The sequence below is a fragment of the Ixodes scapularis genome, unplaced genomic scaffold (genome assembly GCF_016920785.2).
Source record: "Ixodes scapularis isolate PalLabHiFi unplaced genomic scaffold, ASM1692078v2 PGA_scaffold12__126_contigs__length_90152505, whole genome shotgun sequence".
NCBI lineage: Eukaryota > Metazoa > Arthropoda > Arachnida > Ixodida > Ixodidae > Ixodes > Ixodes scapularis.
The window spans coordinates 14480766-14500647 of NW_024609838.1; the positions used below are offsets into that span (position 1 = coordinate 14480766).

Genomic DNA, 19882 nt, shown 5'->3' on the forward strand with positions numbered 1-19882 from the left:
GTCACAGGAGTAGACCGGCAAAGAGGTCCTCGAGTTGTCCTGCCTCCAGTGAAGGCTTCCTACCTTCGATAACACTTGGGCATCTCAAGAGCTTTGAGCCTGCATGTGCAGCTAAAGTACAACGGAAGGGCTGGACACGGGGCTTCAGAAAGATGGCATTCACATCTTGTGAGCAACTGTAGCAGAGGTTAACCTCTCATACGTCTTGCAATGCAGCTGGACCTGGGATCTGTTCCAGAGAGTGAGCTAGCCTTCTGCTAGTCCTGGTGAGTTCACCTTCTAAAATTCGTTGGACTTCAGTATTTCACTCCTCTTCTTGTTTCTTGCAGAGAGCAGGTTCCAGATACTTAGGTGTACAAAAATTCTCCAATCTAAAATTGTGGCCCACGGACCCTAGTTGGCCTCATTCCCGCATCAAATAAAATACTCCATGACCATCTTTTTCTTTCCTCTCTAAATCTAGATTAGGTATATGCTCAAATGCAAATGTTTTCTCTTGCACTTTTGAGTGTGCGAGCTGCGATTTGACTGGCCTATGTCTCAGGCTCGACATGTGCAAACTCGGATTGATTCCACATTTGGTTCTCTCATGAATTAGGCACTAAGGAGACAGCCCAAAAGATATTTTAGTAGTGTAAATAAAGTGTGCCGTCATCCTCGAAGGAGTTCTATTTTATCCACCGCGAAATGAATGCCATAAACTTGCAGTTTGTTAAAACTGTCTGTGTAAAATTACTTGCTGTTCTGACTTACCTTGTTTGTGAAATTCCATAATGTAGACGCTTTCTACCAAAGCATTTACCTAATGTATGGCCATTGGCGATGCGAATATAGTGCAAAGCATATACTGACCCCAGAATGGCACCTCAATTTGAATTTGCCACCGCACTGCTGTGTTGTCAGCTTCAATGGAAGTTCGAACTGCTATCAGGAATTTCGAATATAAGAATCATTTACTGAGTGGTACTAAAAAAGATAAAAAGCCTGATTAAAAAAAAAAAAAAAAGAATAAAATATTGAATGAGATGGCACAACGTTCACCAGAAGCATGTTGATGGACTCGTCTGCACTATAGTGTTTTTTCTCCATCCACCTAATCGTCAAAAGAGCATCAACTGTTTAGTAGAGATACACTAACTTCAAAATTTCATGAAATTTGTGTACCTCACTATGGAAACTAGAATTATTGAGGTTCTTTGATATTAAGGCATGGTTCAAAGTCCGTGGGAAAAGCAGAACACCGATGTACAGGTGCACTTTTTGCATAAAAATTCTGCGTTAAATGTTTTCTCACTTATACACTGTTGGAAGTTGTAATACCCAAAGAACAAACTGAAAATACTGCGACGTCAAAACCTTGCATCTAGAAAAACAGCCTTGCCCGCAATTTCTAATCTAGCTCAAAAGCAGTTAAGAGTGGGTTCCAGAATGACATTCAAGACAAGACAAGCATTTGTCTGTAACAAAGTCTTTGTTTTCTCTGAAATCCAGCACTCGCCGTTTTCGCAATGCTGATTTTCACAAGCTCATTCCATTCCAATCAACGCATTCTGTGTTTTGGTGTAAAAATCTTTTTGCCAAAAATCAAAAAAAAAAAAAAAAAAAAAAAACTGGGTCTGCTATGAAAGCGAGTTATGTCTTTAGTTTCGTTCCGCACTGCATCCTTTTAAGTACGGCACTCGACTTTGAAATGAACAGTGCGCTGCACGGTGTCACATCGAGGAAACTAACCCCATCTCCACCTCAAGGGGGCGTGGGGCCTAGGCACAAGGACAAGCTCCTAGAGAGTCTAAAATTTACAAGTTATGATACAGAGTAGTTCCTGGTGACTTCTTGGGTCCCGCCGCCATGCCTCGAGAGCATGAAGAAGGCAGAACGCGACGGTCCGAAGTTCACACGACGCCAGCGTTGTCCACGCACAGGCGCAGGTCACGACAGGTTGCTCCCACCATTTTCGGCAATGGCGACACGACGCTCACTTACGACCACGTCGTCTCATGGGTTCGCTCGAACCGCCTCGACACTCCGACGCAAGGCGTGGTTTGTTGAACCGTCCCATTCCGAAAGTTCCAGAAGGGTCGTTTTATCTTTTTTTTTTTTCTCTTGACATGGAACACTGATACGCACACGCACACGTTGACAGCAAGCACACCTACACACACACGCATGAATGTCACCCGGTGGGTCTCGAAGCAAAGCTCGAAGCGTTCGAGCGCGGCGGAGCGCTTTGAATGATGACACGAACGAGGAAATAGGTGTGGCGGCATTGCTACCGAATTCGGTCCTTATCTATCTTCTGTCCTTCGAGGTAAATGGGCGTCACTTTGGCAGGCTTGAAAGACCTGCGTTGCAAAGAGACGGGTGTGAGACGGTCTTCGGGGAACGGGACGGCGGACGCGTTGGGGAGACTTACGAGTAGGTTGAGTTTGGCACTCCCACCACGAGCAGCTGGTTGCCCTTCATGAAAAGGCGCCACATGCTCTGCGAGACAAGATGGGACGTTTGAGAAACTAGCGCGAAATCGGAAAATTCTTTTGCCGTCCTTCAGTCAAGTGTATGAATAATACGGAGTTTATTGGCATTTATTTTTTTTGGAACCACACTATAAACTCGTCATAGCAGACCTTGACATTGATGAAGGTTTTGGTCTCTTGTGAAAGGAGTGTCTAGAACGCAGATACTCTAGTAGTACTGACTTTGATGTGGATTTTGACTGGAGTCTTCTAACCAATCAGACTGGCGAAATGTGAATGGATATTAGAAAAGAACTGGATTACCGAAATTTCTCAATTTTGACAGGTAGCAATTTTTTTTTGTCAAGCTGTACCGATGAACATTGTCATTGTGTGCTTTCGGTCGTACGAGGCTCGTGAGGCGCTGAGGACAACGAGAGCTTTTCGCAAAATGGATGCCACAGCTACCGAACCAGAGCCTTCTACTGCCCAAAAAAACAACTGCTGTCGAAGAGTCCGCTAAATACAAACCCCAATATAGACCATTGAATCCGAATGTATGTTTTAACAGAATCTGTAATAAGCGAAGTTGGCCCAATGGCGTGGATGTAAAGACCAACCAAACTTCACAAATCGATATGTTATAACCAAATGTCTGTTGCAACCAGATCTGTCGAAGTCATGAAAGCACCATACCTTGTGGTATCCCCTGGGGTCAAGGTCCCATATCTTGAAACACTGGAATGAAAGTAAATGGCAGAGAGAAGGTTTAATAATGCTGTACGCAAAGCATGCACCGCTAATTGTAAACCTAGTTGGTAATTTTTTTTTTGTCCGTACCTTGGCGATTTGCAGCCACGTGGAAAAGTCCCGCAAACCGTTCATCTTGAAGAACATGACGTATACTTCCCCCTGGAAAGAGAGCAAACCTCGATTTTAATCCGTAAAATTTAATTTGGGCGATGCCCACCTTGGTGTCTGGGATGAAGTTCTCTTCGCAGGGACTCTTGCTGTGGTCGAGAACTATCGCTCGCCTGAGGAGGTCATGCACAACCTGCTCGTAGTTGTCCTTCTTGACGCTGTTCCAGAGAGACGGGGGACAGAGCGCTCTAAGACAGTCGCTTGAAATCTAAGAGGATCTGACACTCCATCCTACAAAGCTAAGATTTTTTAGTTGTTTTTATTTTTTATTTTTTTTTTGGGGGGGGGGGGGGGGGGTTTAGGCGAATGGTTTAATTGGTATGCAAAACTTATTTGGCACCAGTAATAATTTTTAAGTCAGTTTTGAGCAGACAATGTCTTTACCATTTCAGTTTCTCTGTACTTTCACACTGTTCTGCTCTTATATGCCTCTAGTTCTCTCTGCAGAAGCATTTGACCAGCCCTCTCTTCTGCTGTTTCAGTAGCCATCTCCCATTCTTTAAGACACATTTCAACGTCTAAACCTCGCAATTACTGGGGCACCTTGCCATCAACCTCCCAGCATGCTAGTCTCTGTGAGAAGAAGGCCCGGAGCCACCGACCTGTCTATCTCCTTCATCTGCACGTGGGGCTGAGTGTTGAAGGCGTGCTTCTTGAAGTAGACGTCCTGGAAGTAGGAGTTCATGTTGAGTCCAGACGACCCAAAGTGGTACGTCCGCGAGACGTCCGGAACGATGCACTCCCGGCCCTTGCGCACATCCGGCAGGCGCATCCACATGTCCCAGTCCCAGAGCTGCATTGGCAAAGAAAAAATAATTTTGATTTTGGATATTTTATTTAGAGAGGAATCAATTTATTAATGCAGCCCTTATAACCCAGCTTTTTATGTTTGTTGCCTGGTGGGGTGGATTATTCACAACTGCCTAAAGAAGGAGCATGCAAACGACACGGCCCATAGCATGTCTTGCTGATTTGTCGCGGTGCTGAGAGCAGCACGGGACAAACCAGAGATTGCCGGTACTTCCTTTTTTGGGGAATTTAAAGGCTGCCTCAAAACTGCCATAGCAAGATAGAAAGTGCTCCATTGGGGCACCAGCGCTTAAGCAGTAAACTCTTAACTCTTGTCAATACCCTGTCATGCAACCGCAGAGAGCATGACAAAACTAACCCGAATTGTCAGTTCCCCATATTTCTTTATTTAGGTAGCTAGAACTTGCCACAAGAAATGCGTTCTCAAACCATAATTCTGCGTACCAGGCTCACAGGATCACTTGCCCACCCAGAGAGCTGCCTATACCCTTTGTCCAAAGCGTGCACATTCGCCCAACCCAAATTTTGGGACACGATTCTCATTTCTTCTTTTCCTCACGTTTCATTGCCTTTTACATCTTTCACTCTAAATTTGAAACTAACAAAAGGCACGCCCCACTAAAAACCGATGATTAATTCAGGCCACCTGGGGGATCAGAAGCACCTCAACCGGGGTTTCGAACCTGTCAACCGTGGCATCCGCGGACCAGCAATTTGTTTGACGGTACACGGACTCCCAGCGCCATATTGGAGAAAGTGGCTATCGATTTCTATTACGCATCTGCAGGGTAGTTTATTAACTCGGCCGTCTTGGCCATATGAGAGTCAAAGGAACATAATCTGCACCCCTTTTATCACTAGCGCGAGAGTGGGCTTTGGATCATCCCGGGCAGGTCCTGCCAAGGTTGCCAGACCTGGTCATCACTTTCACCCAGACTTGTGCTTACGTCAAATGCTCTACTCAAATAATTGTATTTCAATTATAGTAATCGGCACACCCCGGCACAAAGTTGAACCGATTGCAAGCTTAAAGCGGAAACGACAGAACAGTGACGAGAAAACAAGGCAAGTAGATGCACTCAAAATGCCAACAAAAGATCGAGTGAAGTCGATGCAAATTATGCAATACAGAAGTATCTTCGAAAGTAATTGAATTACGTTTCTAAGTATTTGTACTTCACTAAAAATATTTTGCAGGGAAAGTAATGTGAGTATAGTAGGTATTCTAAATATTTTATTACACGAGTATTTAGTAGGTTATCTTAAATACCTTTGTCAAGTATCTTGCTGAACACTGCTTCCACTACATAGCGCGCAAGAGTCACCTTCTCCGGGGTGGGCCAGCGTGGTTCGAGCTCGTCCTTGTAGAGGCTCCTCTTCAGGATCCAGCCCAGGCCCGGCATGGTCTCCACCCGGTAAAGCTGCGAGGGGTCCTCGCTTGTGTGCTCGTAGCCCTGAGGGCAGAGGCAGATGACGCGTGCGTCTGTTTACCAAAGCGTGGCTACGCATTGCGAAGTCGAGAGCAAAACTGCGGACATTTGCTATGCGTGTATGTGCAACAAACTGCCATAAATCGGGTTGGAGGAACCGGTCAATCGATAAACAGACTCTTTTGTCTGCAAACACCCGAGGTCAAATATGAAACGGTGTGCCATGGTGAACCGAGTCTTGAACCACGTTACTACCAGAATCTAGTTATGTACAAAGTTTCAAGAGAGAAGCATTTAATCTCTCTCCCCACCCACACACCCCAAGCAAGAGACCGAGCACAGGCTCATCTTGGGTCCCACGTAATCAGATATACAAAACTAAATCAAAGTGGTCACTGTGAGCAATTTCAGTCTTCAGCAATAATTCAGCAAAGAGGCTGCTGAATCCCAATGCTCTTTTGTGATTGCTTTTTTAAACTAGCGTAGCCCTCTTTTTTCTGCCTAAGTAGATTTGTGCATATACTATGGCATATCATCATTAAAGCTTATCCGCAATAGATGCCACACCTGGTCATTCCATGCCGAGATGCAGTAGATGGAATCATCCTCTTCCAGCAGCCTCAGCGTCTGACTAAAGTAACTGCGGAAAGAGAAGGCACGTGTAGGTTAAGGGGCCCCCACCCCATCGAGCATTCGTGCCCTGCCACGGAACTGAAAATAAAAGAGAACCAAAAGAGCCGCTACGATAAAAACAGACAGACCTAAAGAAGTCTGGGGACACGTCCAGGTCCTCTTCGATCACAATGGCATACTGGGCATCCTGCAAAGCCGACGTGCAAGGAAGGCGCCCTCAGTGACAAGCCGGCCACAGAGCACTCCGTTCCATCTGAAGCACACTCACGGGAAAGAGGTTGAAGGTTGCAGTGAGACTAGCCTTGTAGTGTTGGGAGATGCGAGCATTCTTCAGGCCAATGGGTGTGTGCTGCAAGCGTGGAAAACAACGCTCGAGTTGGGTAGTTCCTGTCAACCGACTCGCCCAGAGGACTGTTAAATGTCGTGTGCATAAAATCGTAATGGGGACATGAATTTTCTCATGATAATCGCAACTATACTTAAGGAAACACGGGGACAAATCTGGGTTTTTTGGATTATAACCTCAATATGAATTGCAAAACACTAGCCCTACTTGTAGTCTTTATTCACGAAATATCTACCCCTAAATTGCCTTGCAGAATAAATCATTATTGTCAGACGTAACTCGCGATCTCACATCATATCACCCACTTACAACACTATGATTAACTTGCTCTTCTTAATATACTACAGTGCAGTCCACTTATAACGATATTGAGAAAACCGCAAAATCCAATCGTTATAGCCGATTATCGTTATATCTGGATCAAATCAAATCTAAAAAAATAGCGATCAAATCTAAAAAATTTGATCGCTATAAGCGATATATCGTTATATCTGGTATCGTTATAAGTGGATTACACTGTACCACCTTTTTTAACACAAGCTGTTCTGTGGCAAAACTATTCAGTCAAGGCTGAAACTCACCTGAATCCCCCTAATGTTGAACAACTTGGTTACTTCTAGAGGTTCCTGTAGGAACAAATGAAGCAAGCCATTTGATAATGCAGGCAAGCAACATGTCACAGAGAGGCGTTGCAAAACCCACCTCGAAGTAACCGTCAATAAATACTGTAATCATCCTCGGGTTCACTCCGTGAGCGGAGAGTAGAGAGCGTAACATCCTGCAACACAAGAAAACCAAGTTGTTACTTCTGTATAACGAGTTTAAGATGGCAAAGTAATTAAGCTGAGACATTACTGACCTGTACAGGTAGTGGGGTCTGTTGCTAGCCACGATGGCTACAGGAACATCTTTCACCCTGTTGTTCGGCACCTGCACAACCAAAGCCGCACTTACACCTCAACCACATTTTCGTAGAAGGCTTTGATAGCTCAGTTTAGGACAAAACAAAGCACCGTAAAGTTCTCGGACCAGTTTCACTGATTCACAGACCGATCAGCAAGTCAATTGATTAAGTGATAGCCAGTTTTTCTGGCAGTAGAAAGAAGAGAAAATGAGGCTGATCTGTAACATAGAAAAGCACTTTTTCCACTTTCTTACGATGCCGTCCAGAAAAGAACGCAGATCTACAATCCAGGACTTGAAAACCGCACTAACATTTAAAAGAAGGCCTATGGACATAGTAGTAAGTTCAATGAGGATGCATGTGCTAGTTAATCAGTAAGTACTAGCACAAACTGCAGTTGTTGCAAGTTGAATTGTATTGTTTAGTAATCCAGATCGACTACAGGACTATGTAGTCAAGATGAATGTACGCAATGCTGGCGATAACTTGCGTGAGCAGAATAGCAATGTCAGGTTTAGGCTGCACTTGCCAGGCAGCAGTAGCAGCCAATCAGTGACGAGAGAGCACTCACGGGCTCCGGAGCAAAAGTGAGTGGCGCAGGGTCTGCGCAGCTGCAGACGCTACCGTAGCCCTCGATGTGGTTGCAGAAGGCGCGACGTCGCTGGTTCTCCTCCGTGTCAGCCCAGTCACATTCACTGTCTGTCACCCAGGCAGAAAGAAGAACATTGATGTTCCTTGCATTTGTTTAGCTGAAGAATATTAGATAAGAGAGGGAACCATACGAGAAGTACAATGCCAAAATCAAACGAGTACTATAAACATATACACAGTTCACACTATCCTAATACAATGAGAGTATAAATATTGAGTTCCAGAGAGCTTTGTGTCCAACCCGTTCATATTGAACTCGCAAAAAACCGTCTACCAGTTCGATATAGTGGGTAATTTGATATTAAAGTTGTAATGAATTGGACAACAAACAAGCACACCACATTTAGACAAGCTGTTTACTCTCAAAGGAGCATCTGTACGTCATGAGCGACGTGCCACGCGGCTATTCAGTGGCTGCTGCTTTGTTTTTTAAGGTCTCACCGGATCACTCGCTCACCCTCTCCCCGCTCCCTTGGCAAAAGAGACTTTTTTTTTTTCTTCCGTTGCGGTCAACGCGGCCGCCCAGAAGAAAAAAAAAGCCAGCCTGCACTGCAAGCTGGCTTTCCCCCACCACGACCCCTTGTTGGGGGAAAGCCAGCTTGCAGAGCAAAACGGCAATCTTGGCAGTTCAATCTATCGGGATACGCTGCAATTTTCCTTCGATATAACCGGATTTTTTTTCTACGCATTTTAATTGCAGCTACTAGTCCGTTCAGAAATAGTTCGATACCAGGGATAGTTCTAATTAACCGGGTTCGATATAATCGGGTTTGACGTAGCAGGGGAAATCCCAGCACTTTGAATGCTGAAACAAAATTTAGAGGGTTCCTGTGCCAAAACAGCGAAAGGCGTCAGGAGAAAGGGCCACAGTTTAGTTCAAATTGCCTGGCAGTCTTGTATCTAAAACCGTAACCTTAGGTAGTTACACAGAACCTACCATGCAACAAATCTTTGTCACATTACAGACACCTCGGCTAAGACTAGAGTCGACACCTCAAGTGCCAGATCTGTTGCGGTTTTTAGCTGCGCGAATTTTTTCTTCCACTATGGTTTACGACACAGCACCAAACACTCCGTACATCATTCTTCACCGCAAGGTTTCAGCTGCAACCGAAGATGCTCACCACTTTTTAAGCTGAACTCGATTGAAATCGGTAGTTCTCTATCCAAATGTATGGGATGTGCGCGTAGTTCCTTCTCTCTCTCGAGTATCCAGAGTTTCGTTTTATTACTCCGAGAAAGATATGCAACATGCATTGGCAAGCGTTGCCATCCACCTGGCACAATCTTGGGAAAGACTCACCTTCCACAGGGACTAGAGGCACCTCGACCTTGAGCAACACAGGAGCACCCCAGCTGTTGAACTCCGGGCTCTTGCTGTACGTCTCCCCAAACATCTTCCCTGCAAGGTGACAAGGGCAATTCAAGGTGGGTGTACTAACTACTATATACAACGACATCCTGAGAGACAAAGTATTCTAAGCAACAAGTCCTGCATGGCATACTTTGTGAAAGCATGTCTTATAAATCCTTGTGAAACAGTGTTACAATGTGACAACACAGTCTGAAAAGATACTGCAAAACACCTTACAGTGACATAAAAAACATTTACAGCGTGTTCCCCCCAGAATTCAAAGTGTTTTTTTCCACTGCAAAAATAAATGATGCTTTGCCGAACGCTCGGTCTCCATCTAAATGTAGTGCTAGCAGTCTGGAAAACATGCCAAAGTTTCCAAACTGTCCGTTATCTTATTCACAAGTTCTAATCAACTTTCTGAATCTTTGACTGGGTTTCCAGTAACTGAAGCCATTAATCTTCATACATTCTTGGCCTTCATTAGCCACCATTTTCCTGTTGAAAATTTCCCAAAATCGTTTACAACCTTTTATAAAATGTTTTATAAAAAATAAATGAATAAATAAATCGGAGAGCGGCAAGCTCTGAAAACTTGCTACCTGGCCCAGACCGTTTGGGGAGAGATTGAGTGTTCAACTATGTATATTTTATTTTTAAGGTGAAAAACAAGCAGTAAACTTTTTTGGGAACACCCTTTATATCGAATTGGCCAGCTTATGAAAAAGAGGGGGAGGGACACACCCCCTTTCTGGGCTGCCATGGCCCACATGTCGCGCCAGCCGATCTTGTGCGACTTCTTGCTGCCCAGCCGCTTGAGCAGGTCCCTGGCAGGCTGCTTCATTTGGAAAGTGCCCTCGTCCTGCAGAGAACGACCCGTCCGCCATTCGGAACTCCGTTTAGAAGAATACACTGAAAACAAGACTGCTTTGAGCGCGTCTTGCTAAAATATGAAGCGACTGTATTCTTCTCGCTATCTTTTGGGTAGATTTGCCATTGAAGTTTCACAAACCTTAATGGCAAAGATGAGGACGCGGCCGTCGGAAACCATGTTGAGGAAGAGGGCCATGGCTTCGTCCTCGTGTGGAGAGTATGTGTCAAACATGCGCTGAGCCATCACGCTGCCCTGGAAGCAGAATCAATGGTGCCCTCAGTCCTTTCAGTTCTAGTAAAGCAGGCTTCACCGAAATATGGTTAAGAAGAGCTAAGACAATGGTTATGAAGAACAGGTAGAACTAATGCCTTTACATAGTATGAGAAAGTATTACCGTTGCTTGATTCAGAACTAGTACATGGATGCCACGGCCCTTGTTGTCTTCGGAGTCGTCCAGGATCTGGAAGGAGATAAGAAAAAACATGTATGGTCATAAACCTTCCTAAATTAATCTTTTAACTTCTCAATCACCCAGAAAAAGATTGCAAACATTTCTTTTTTTATGAAACATTTCGGAGATTGTTAAATCTCTTCGCTCCTCAAAACATCGCACCAGGCATAATGGGCCTCCTGGGCTGAAGCCTTGAACATACTGTGGTGCCCTTATTTTGGGGAGAACAAACTCACCTGATTGTGCATTGCAATACTTACAGCACGTTGATTGAGCTTTTTTCTGAGTCATACCGATCGAAGAACGGAAACACATTCTTGTGTTGCCGGTTGCAGCATTAAAAATGCTGCAATCAGTACCAGTGATGATAATTTGCACACTTTTAATTGCCATACTTGTTTGCACATTTGAAATTATATCATAAGCAACAAATTCTATTAGAACTTGAAAAGTATGTATTAAAATATCTTAATTGTATTATTATTAATACAAACTATGGCAATGTAGGCTCCCCCAATAGATACCACAATCACAAAAATATGTTATTTGAACATAATAGTCTTTCCGGAAGGTCTGATTTTTTCTTTTTAGCTTATGAAAAACTCTGACATCGTTGTCAAGACAGACAAACAGTCATACACTGGATGTAATATAAAGTCCTATGCATCACGCATTGCTTTAAAAAACACACACACTTTTGCGGATTCAGTCTTCGGGTTTTTGTAGTAGGTAGTGTGTTTTTTAATTAATACTTCCTTTGAAAATGGCTACTTTTCCCAAGGTCAGGAACGAGTTGAAGTGAAATTCTTAATTTAGCTAAAAATATGTTTTCATTTTACACATTAAGTGATAAGTGATTTACTGGCACAAAACAGACCTGCATGCGGCAGTGTGCGCACTTTGCACGTGGACATAGTTTTACGATGAACTTATAAGCCTACAGTGCAGCCCAACTGTACTGAGGGGGAAGAGGAGGTAGAAATTCTTTTAAAATACCAAAACATTCTTCTTTCAATGTTGAACTTAAAAAAAAAAAAAAAAATTATGGCTATTGATGCAAGCAGCTTTTCAAGACACTGCAGCCTAACATGTATTGTCGCGTATTAGTTGCTGTTGCATTTTGAGATTTTACTGCAAGATAAAGTTTTCGCGTCCAACAATCACCAAATTCCAGCCTTTTTGGATACCCCGCTCCGAAAGAGGGCTTTCCCGTAATGCACCTGGCTGCGCTGCGGCGAAGCGAGATACACAGGATCGTAGTGTCGCGGGTGTCGCTTCAAGCCCGACCAAAAACTGAGCTCAAAGAATCAAAAAATATTTTGTAGCAGAATGTATCAGGGTAAGCACTTCAGCGCGTGCGCATCAATCACATAGATGGTTGATTATGCGCTTCTTGATCAACTAACTGATCGCTCTTCATTGAAAAGCTGAGGCCCGTGACTCGTTTGTTGGACATCTCAAATAAGCTTTGATCTCTGGCCAGGCGAGGCGGGGCGACTGCGAGGACACTCACCGTGGTTCCGTCGACGGTGACCGACACCTTGGACTGGCTGGAGACCACCTCGAGGGTGAGCGCCTTGGGCATGCTTTCCTGCAGCGCACCCCGCCGGCCCTCCTGCGAGGGGGACTCGTCCTGCTGCAGCTTGCGGCTTGTGTCCATGATGAACATCACGTTGATGACCACCGTCACCGACAGGATCGCCAGCAGCACATACTGCGAGATACGGCCATCAGCAGACGGGCTTCAACAAGCTGACTACAACCACTGACCCCGTAAGTGATGACGTCACAACATGGCGCTCCGCTCCAAACAAACCGTTGCTAGGGTTGTTGTTATGGACAAATGCATAGAGGCTCAAAATAAAATTAAAAATTGACTAAAAAAATTTTTGTAAGCATTGTTACTTAATTCTCAATATCATGAAGACTTTTTCTATCGACTCGGTACCATAAAGCGATTACAAAAGCCCGTACAGTTTCACAACTGGTTTTGTTTTGCTTGCAGACGACCCACCGGCTCTGCAGGTTCAGTGGTCCTTCCTGAGGGAGTATACGACCACGTTGAATGAGGTTGGTGGCGATCGACGAAACTTCTATTGTTGGGGTCACCTTTCTGTGGGATTTCATAAAATTGGGTCCTGGTATGTTTATACAGCCTGAACTTAGTCTGCCTCAATGGGCGACTTGTCTCTGATTTGTAGATGAGAAATTCAGCCAGTGCAATACAACCGCTAGCCTGGGGTCTTTAAAGTGCTCCACGCAGTAGTGATACACGACCGCACGCCGGTACGATGCTCATCCAGATCGAAACGGGCAGGGGTGGGGATTGAACCCAGGATCCCTGGGTTCTCCAGTGCGTGCTTTTGCTCCACGTGCTCCGAGCTGGTGTGCGTAAAGCCGCAAACACATCGAGGGGCTTTAGGTGTGCGCTCTGGGCCACATTCCCGCGCTTGTAGCTTCGGCTGCATCTGGACTTGGAAACAATGTCTATAGCTTCATATTTTTATACCCAGCCTTCCCCTTTCCAGCTTCTTCCAGCAGGTTTTGTATTTAATTTGTATTTAAAGATGATTATCATTGTCGATTTTATACTGTACGAGCTTTTGATTTATTATGGCTCTCAAAGATCTAATAAAAAATGTGTTAAAATACAAACAAAAAAAGTCCCTCTGTGTAATGATTTTTGACCAAAAATATCGTTCTACTATTTTTTCATTATAGGTGGATCAGATCTAATCCTTTTTGTTTAAGCCCTCCTCCAGAATTTTAACAGCTGTGTGACGCAACCCGGCCCACTACGCACTGGTGGGAAAGATTACTCGGAGGTAATAAAGAAAAAAACGTGAGAGAAAAAGACGAGCCCCACCTATTTCAACACCTAGGCAAAGATAAGACCCGAGGAGAAAAATGTGGTCGTGACAACAAAAGAAAAATAAAGGAAAGCTCGCCCCCAAAGTGTTTTTTTTTTTTTTGCTTGTTTTTTTGGCCGCCGACGGCTTTTCTATTTCCCTCTTATCAGCTTCCCAGCTGATAAGAGTGGAGAGAATGGAAACAGCTGCCGCTATCATACGATAAGCGGAATGCATTTAATTGATTAAACGAACAAAAAAAAAAAGGGCAAGATAAATTTGCCCTCCCTCCCCCCCCCCCCCCCCCCCTTTCCCAGAAAATATTTTGGATATGGCTCAAAGAGAGCGTGACATGATTATCAAAATTAGCTTTTGAAACTAGCAGAACACGGACTGAGCAAGTTTCAAAATGAGCTCTTGAAACTAGCAGAACACGGAGTGAGCAAGTTTCCACGGCTCGGTACACTCGGATTTCGGCTGACGTCGTTTCATTAAACCATTTTTGAGTGTTACCCGACCAGAAGTTTTATAAGCGATTTTTTGGAAACTTTCGACGGGAGAATGCATCCCGTTTCCGGTAGCAGACGCCATTAAAGTATAGGCTTCTTGCACTGACGTCACATGGCACACTTTTGAACACCAAGTATGAGGAGGAGAGGGAAGCTGCTTTTGTAAGAATTTTGAGTGACGGGTTAATCTTCTCTAATCTTCTGGGGGCAGAATAGCGACGCCTGCACAAATCCGGGAGGCACAAAGGAGGATCCTGATAAGAAGGGAGCTCCTTCTTCCCCTCTTCTTTGGAGGGCAACGGAAGTGACGTCCTGTGCACTATTCTCGTTAAAAATTTCAGAAAAAAAAAACATTTTTTATAAGGTAACGATAAGTTTTGATATGAAACTTTGACATATAATCCCAACCGCTACACTTGGGCAGAAACTAAGCGTTCAACGACGCGTAATTTCATAAAAAAAAGTTTTTTTTTTTTTTTTTTACACAATTGATATTTTATTTTGTTGACTCAGAACGCAGCTAATACAGTGACCCGATCAGGCTAGTAAAGCAGCGTCGAAAGCGCGCAACGCCACGCGGGCGTTCTGTGTTTAGCGGGGAGCCAGAAAACCCCACAGAGTGTTGCGAGCAACGCGCCAATTTTACGCTATAATGCCCCCCTACAGCTGTCTACCGTTTTCAAGCGATATGCGGGAGGGTACTAAGAAAGGCCGGCGGGCGAGTGCAAAACACTAATTCGGAAGAAAAACAAGTGACTGGAGACTCCGTAGGGACGTCAGCCGCTTACAAATCGTCGCTGAACTTGGCTCAGCCTCCGGCCAAGTCAACAACGGACGCAATCCACGTGTTCGCCAAGATGCAGCTTTTCGCAATCGAACTTGCACGGCACGCAGTACGAGCAATCGCGGCATTCGCTTTCCTTATAATTAATAATTTAGTCATGCTTTATTACTAATCGCATTAATAGCTCGATCACGTTAAAGTGTGGTCAAACTACTAGCAACTAGAGATGCCGCGAACTTCTTGCTAACCTGAGATTCGAAGATCGAACCAAGGGGTTCGAAAGGTTCACAAAGTTTCGAAACGTCGAACCAATTACATAAAAAATTCGACGATTTCGAATTTTATCATTTTTGGCGCTCAGAAATTCGCTTGTTTTCGAACTTCCGATTTTTCGCGCAATGAAATTCGACATTTTCCAACTTATTACGCAACGAAATTCGATGATTTTCGAACTTTCGAACCTATTGAGTTCAAAAGTTCCACGACCTTCGAACTTCGAACAAAAGTGCGAAAAAGGTCGAACCAAGTTAACCCCCCATGGTTTTCAGGCAACAAATATAAATCACGCAAGATGTCAATGCGAGGAGTTGAAATTGCACTCAGAGTCGTACCGGTAGCCGGTCGTGCCACAAACAACGCGCTTGTAAAGCTCTGAATGATCGCCTTTGGGGTGGCCTCGTACCTCACACCTTTTTCTTGCGACTTGCGCACAGAGCCTCTCCAGCGCACAACTCCGTAGGTTACCCCGAGGTAACCTGTACGTCAACAAATTCCTGATCTGCAGGCTTGAAATTCAACTGAGGCGCTTCGCTGGGAGCGTCCTTCATAGCCTTGGTTGCATTTCAACGAGGCGGGGGGTCCCATAACTTAGTCTGGTTGCATTCTCCTTAACCTTGAATTGTGTCAAATTCTGTGCATGTTTTTTTTTTTTTTTTTTCCCTGCATTTTACGGGTCATTCCGGCGAAAATAAACGCCAAGATCAACTAGAAGTTTTCGGGAAACTTGGATGCTTTTACGTGAATCCGTTGTCTTGCATATTTCGTTGTCTTATGCCAGCATTGCATTTAGGCGACGTTTGATCGCATTGCTACTAGTTTGCATATAGATAGGAAGTACGTTCACCTGTCGATCAGGTCAACGCTTGTTCATAGGTTACGACAAATAACGAGTGATATAGTACAGTCAGTATCATAGCACTGAGAAAGAAGGAGTGCATTCACAGTGTAAGAGAAATGGGCAGCGTTTTCAGTTAAATTTGTAGCAGATTTCGTGACATTTTCTAGATAGATTCATGAAAATTTAGTTCGCAGCTGCGGAATTTGATTTTCATCCGTGAAATTCAGATTTGAAACTTAAAACCGAAACTTTCGACCTTTTCGAACTAGTACTTCGAAATATTAGATTTTTGGAACTTGAATCTTAAATAAAATCGAAAAAGTTTGAATTTTTCGAACTATCTATAATAATTCGGTATTCTCGAATTCAAACCTCAGCGGGGTTCTAAAGTTGCGAACTTTTTAAAAGTCGAACTTTACCGAAGTTCGAACATTCGCAACCTTTCGAACTCGAACTTCGGGAGGTTCGCGGCACCCCTACTCTAATAGACCGTACTTTCGGTGGCCATTCTGACTTTATTTCTCGCCGAATCCAGACATCGAAACATTAATATGCGCAGGCAGTGCCATAGCTAAATCCGTGTTTCCACCGGTTTCAGGCGAAGTGCTCGTTCGGGGATTCCAGAGGTAAAATATGATGCTCCTTTTAACACCATGTTCGAGTACAGCGTATAATGAAGTTGCAATATTGCGTTCGCGCTAGCTGTCTCGCAAATTTCCACTTATTCTGCCTACCTCGCAAAAACGAGATATTCGCATTCTATGGAATTTGTGGGTTTGCAATCATCGCACAATAAATGCTATCATCGCACAATAAATGCGCCGCCATTTTTTTGTGTATGATTGGTTTAGTTGAAGAGAACAAAACCAGAAAGACAAGGAGCACCGTGACGATATTTGATTGTCTACCATCGGATCGCAGCGCCGACTATACACGACAATAAGACAGGAAATTAAAGTCACGATTTAAGTTTAACTTAAGCAACTGTGTGCGACTGGCAATTAAGTAATCGCCTTTATTTCTCCCCCAAGCCAGTGCACCCGTAATTGCTTATCCCTTCTTTCAATACGGGACTGCTCGCAATGAAGAGCGGCAGCAGACCGAGCGCGAACTGTCGTCTTCCACCAACTAAAAAGGAAGTGTCGGGACGCCAACTGGAAGAGCGAGCAAAGAAGCCGTCCCCCGCCTGTTTGCCCAAAGACAATGGGGATCGCGAGAGCGGCATAATTAACCGAGGGCCGCCAGGCAGTCTCCCTGCCCGGGGTTGCCTCATCGCGCGCACTGCCTGCGGCGGAGCTATCGAGCGCACAGGCGGCAAAGCCCAGATAGAAAAGCAACGGTCGGCGCGTGCAAACAAACGCGCCAAAGCGACCAAAGCCGACAGGAATAGCACTTGGAACGGATGCGTCCACATCGCCGCCTGCGCGTCTCGCAGCGTCTTAAGTTTTCGTAGCTGGTTCGCGCCGTCCCCGCAACGTTCTCCGCTACCAGATCCGCGACTCTGCATGCAAGGCTAGCGCCGCGCATGCGCCGTAGTGGAGTCCTTCGTTCCGAAGAGCGTGTAGCGGAGCTAGGAAAACGGTCTGCGAATACTCCCCTAATAGGGAGTTTCCGTAGACCGGTTTTCGTCGTACGGTATCGGACCGTATCATCGTACGGTATCGAACGTGCAAAAACGATTCCCCTAAATCGTGTTCTCACAACGAGCGCGAACGCTAGCAGGCGGTGACGTCGAGGCGGACGCGTCTGCCGCGTGTCTCGTCGAGCTTCAGCCTGCTTGGGGCGGGTCGGAGATCCACTAATGATGACGTCATGCGCGGGCCTTGTCTCTTTTAGGTGGTACAGTAAACCCTTTTCAAAGGTGCGCGCCACCTATCGTACACGTTCCGATATGTTCGTCGAACAAATGATACGCGATTTTGTTTCTCTCTTTCTCGACAGGGTTTGGAGGAGGCTGACCTGCAGCGTCCTGGCGATGAGTCTCCGGTGCCTGACGTGGCGGACGTAGAGGCCCGCCCGAAGCAGCGTGGCCCCCGTGACCCCGGCGGCCGACCCGTTGGCGCCCGACGCCCCCTGCAGGGCGGCCATGGGCACGGCAGCGCGTCGCAGTCGTCGCGCCCGCCGATCAGGCGTCGGGGCTCGGGGCCCGCGCGACGCCGACCGCCGCAGAGGTCCGAGGCCGTTCTCGGAGTCGCCTGCACTCGGGCCTCAGGGCGCGCCCGGAAGGGCCGCCCGCCCCAGGACCTCTCCATGGGCGCCTCGCACCGGCGGCCCGGACCAGCCCGGGCTCGGGTCGACGCCGCAGCGGCACTCAGCCACCACCGGAACCTGCGTGCGTACAAGCCGTCCGTACGATCAGTGGCGCTGGCATCGAACGGCAAACTACCAGAAACGATCGATTTTTCATACACCAATTTCGTTACAACAAAAATAAAACGTGGAACCGTTAACGTAAAAAAAAAAAAAGAAGATAGAACAGTCAACCGGTTACCAGGCTAAAAATCGTTTCACATTGCTTTTAATAACCGAGAATGTTTATTGAACGCAAAAAAAGCACACACTGCCCTCGGTAAAAACAACCATTTCAGTGGTGCAAACGGCTGCGCCATTTGCACCAAACTGCGCCAGAACGAACAACCTGCTACCTGCTGCTCCAAAGGCTCTATTTGTGCACAATATGCGCAGCGTCTACGCCAAAAGAGAGTTGTTCTTAAAAAGAAAACTGAAAATGTCTGGCACATTTCTTGGCATTGCCATTAAAAAGTAAAAAAAAAAAAATAGTTTTTTTTTTTCGGGAAAGGGGGGGGGGGGGGGGGGGGGGTGGGAGGGGGATACTTAAGTACTATAGTGTGGAGAGTAGGGTTCCGCGAATATTCGAATAGTAGTTTCCAATAATATGCTATTTGATATTCTCTTCAAAATGAACTGCGATATTCATACATTTTTAGAATTGTTGATCGCGGCGGGTTAGCCCTCTTGAGTGCGCTTCTCCGCAACCATCGGTGTACTGCGGAGAAGCGAGACCCACGGAGCTGACAATGCGATCTGGCGACTCACTTCGCCGCCAGCGGAGCTGTGCGCTTAGGCGAAAAACGCACCTTCAAAGTGGTCTGCTGCACTCTCGAACCTGCTTTATTAAAAAAAAAAAAAAAAAAGGGATTAAGGAACATTGCGATTGTTTATATATATATTGCAGTAAAATCTTTAAAATATAACTGTGTCTAATATGCAAAGGGTACATATGTTAGGCATCGATGTTCTCACAACCTGGCTTCATTAACTGTACTTGTCTTTTTTTTTCTTAAATTCAGAATTGAAGAAATTATTTGCGTATAGCAAGATTTATAAATCTTCTCAATTAAGTATGACTGGACTCATACTTAGCAGCAGCGCGATACAAACAGACTGATGACGCCGTCCATTGGCGTACCAACCGGGGGGGGGGGCAGGGGGGGCGCTTGTCCTCACCCCCCCCCCCAGTTTCTCAGAGTGTGTGTGTGGGGGGGGGGGGTTGGCCCAAGGCACGAAATTGCACCCCCCCCCCCTTTTCCCCTGAAACAGCCCGCCGCTGGGCAGGGCAAACACTGGCCGCGGCGGGCCAAGGGATACGAGGGCACCGCCCCCCGGCCCTGGCGGGGGGGGGGGGGGAAAGGGGGGGGGGGGCGGTCTAGTTTGCCCCACTCAAAAGCAAGTTGGAACGCCACTGACGCCGTCGGTATTCCTAATAAATTAATTGAAACAATCTGCAAAATTACCCGCGTATGATTGTTCAATAAATAAATAAATACCTACCGGC

General features: G+C 45.6%; 2 protein-coding genes across 6 annotated transcripts in view; one reads left to right on the forward strand and one right to left on the reverse strand.

Annotated features, from left to right (window-relative positions):
- LOC115320718 (asparagine synthetase domain-containing protein 1) overlaps positions 1-1014 on the forward strand; it is a 37251-nt gene extending 36237 nt beyond the window's left edge. Inside the window, exons 14-15 of the mRNA XM_029980852.4 lie at positions 217-266; positions 330-1014. Coding sequence (XP_029836712.2) covers positions 217-261 — 45 coding nt within the window. The 3' untranslated portion in view covers positions 262-266; positions 330-1014. The remainder of the gene's footprint in view (positions 1-216; positions 267-329) is intronic.
- Positions 1015-1452: 438 nt separating this feature from the next.
- The window catches only part of LOC115320719 (protein O-linked-mannose beta-1,2-N-acetylglucosaminyltransferase 1), a 276034-nt gene continuing 257604 nt past the window's right edge, over positions 1453-19882 (reverse strand). For 2 of the 5 annotated variants that reach the window (XM_042289435.1, XM_042289434.1), the window contains 20 exons: positions 18046-18414; positions 12341-12541; positions 10771-10836; positions 10515-10628; positions 10247-10364; positions 9452-9550; positions 8069-8196; positions 7453-7523; positions 7296-7371; positions 7175-7219; positions 6516-6596; positions 6376-6434; positions 6182-6254; positions 5510-5638; positions 3977-4167; positions 3424-3532; positions 3294-3365; positions 3150-3191; positions 2414-2481; positions 1453-2342 (listed from right to left, as the gene is read on the reverse strand). In XM_042289435.1, the coding sequence (XP_042145369.1) occupies positions 2270-2342; positions 2414-2481; positions 3150-3191; positions 3294-3365; positions 3424-3532; positions 3977-4167; positions 5510-5638; positions 6182-6254; positions 6376-6434; positions 6516-6596; positions 7175-7219; positions 7296-7371; positions 7453-7523; positions 8069-8196; positions 9452-9550; positions 10247-10364; positions 10515-10628; positions 10771-10836; positions 12341-12541; positions 18046-18174 (1944 nt within the window). In that variant the 5' untranslated portion in view covers positions 18175-18414 and the 3' untranslated portion in view covers positions 1453-2269. Of the gene's footprint in view, positions 2343-2409; positions 2482-3149; positions 3366-3423; positions 3533-3976; positions 4168-5509; positions 5639-6181; positions 6255-6375; positions 6435-6515; positions 6597-7174; positions 7220-7295; positions 7372-7452; positions 7524-8068; positions 8197-9451; positions 9551-10246; positions 10365-10514; positions 10629-10770; positions 10837-12340; positions 12542-18045; positions 18415-19882 lie in introns of those variants that run through there. The other 3 variants (XM_042289433.1, XM_042289432.1, XM_042289436.1) reach the window with 2 other exon arrangements.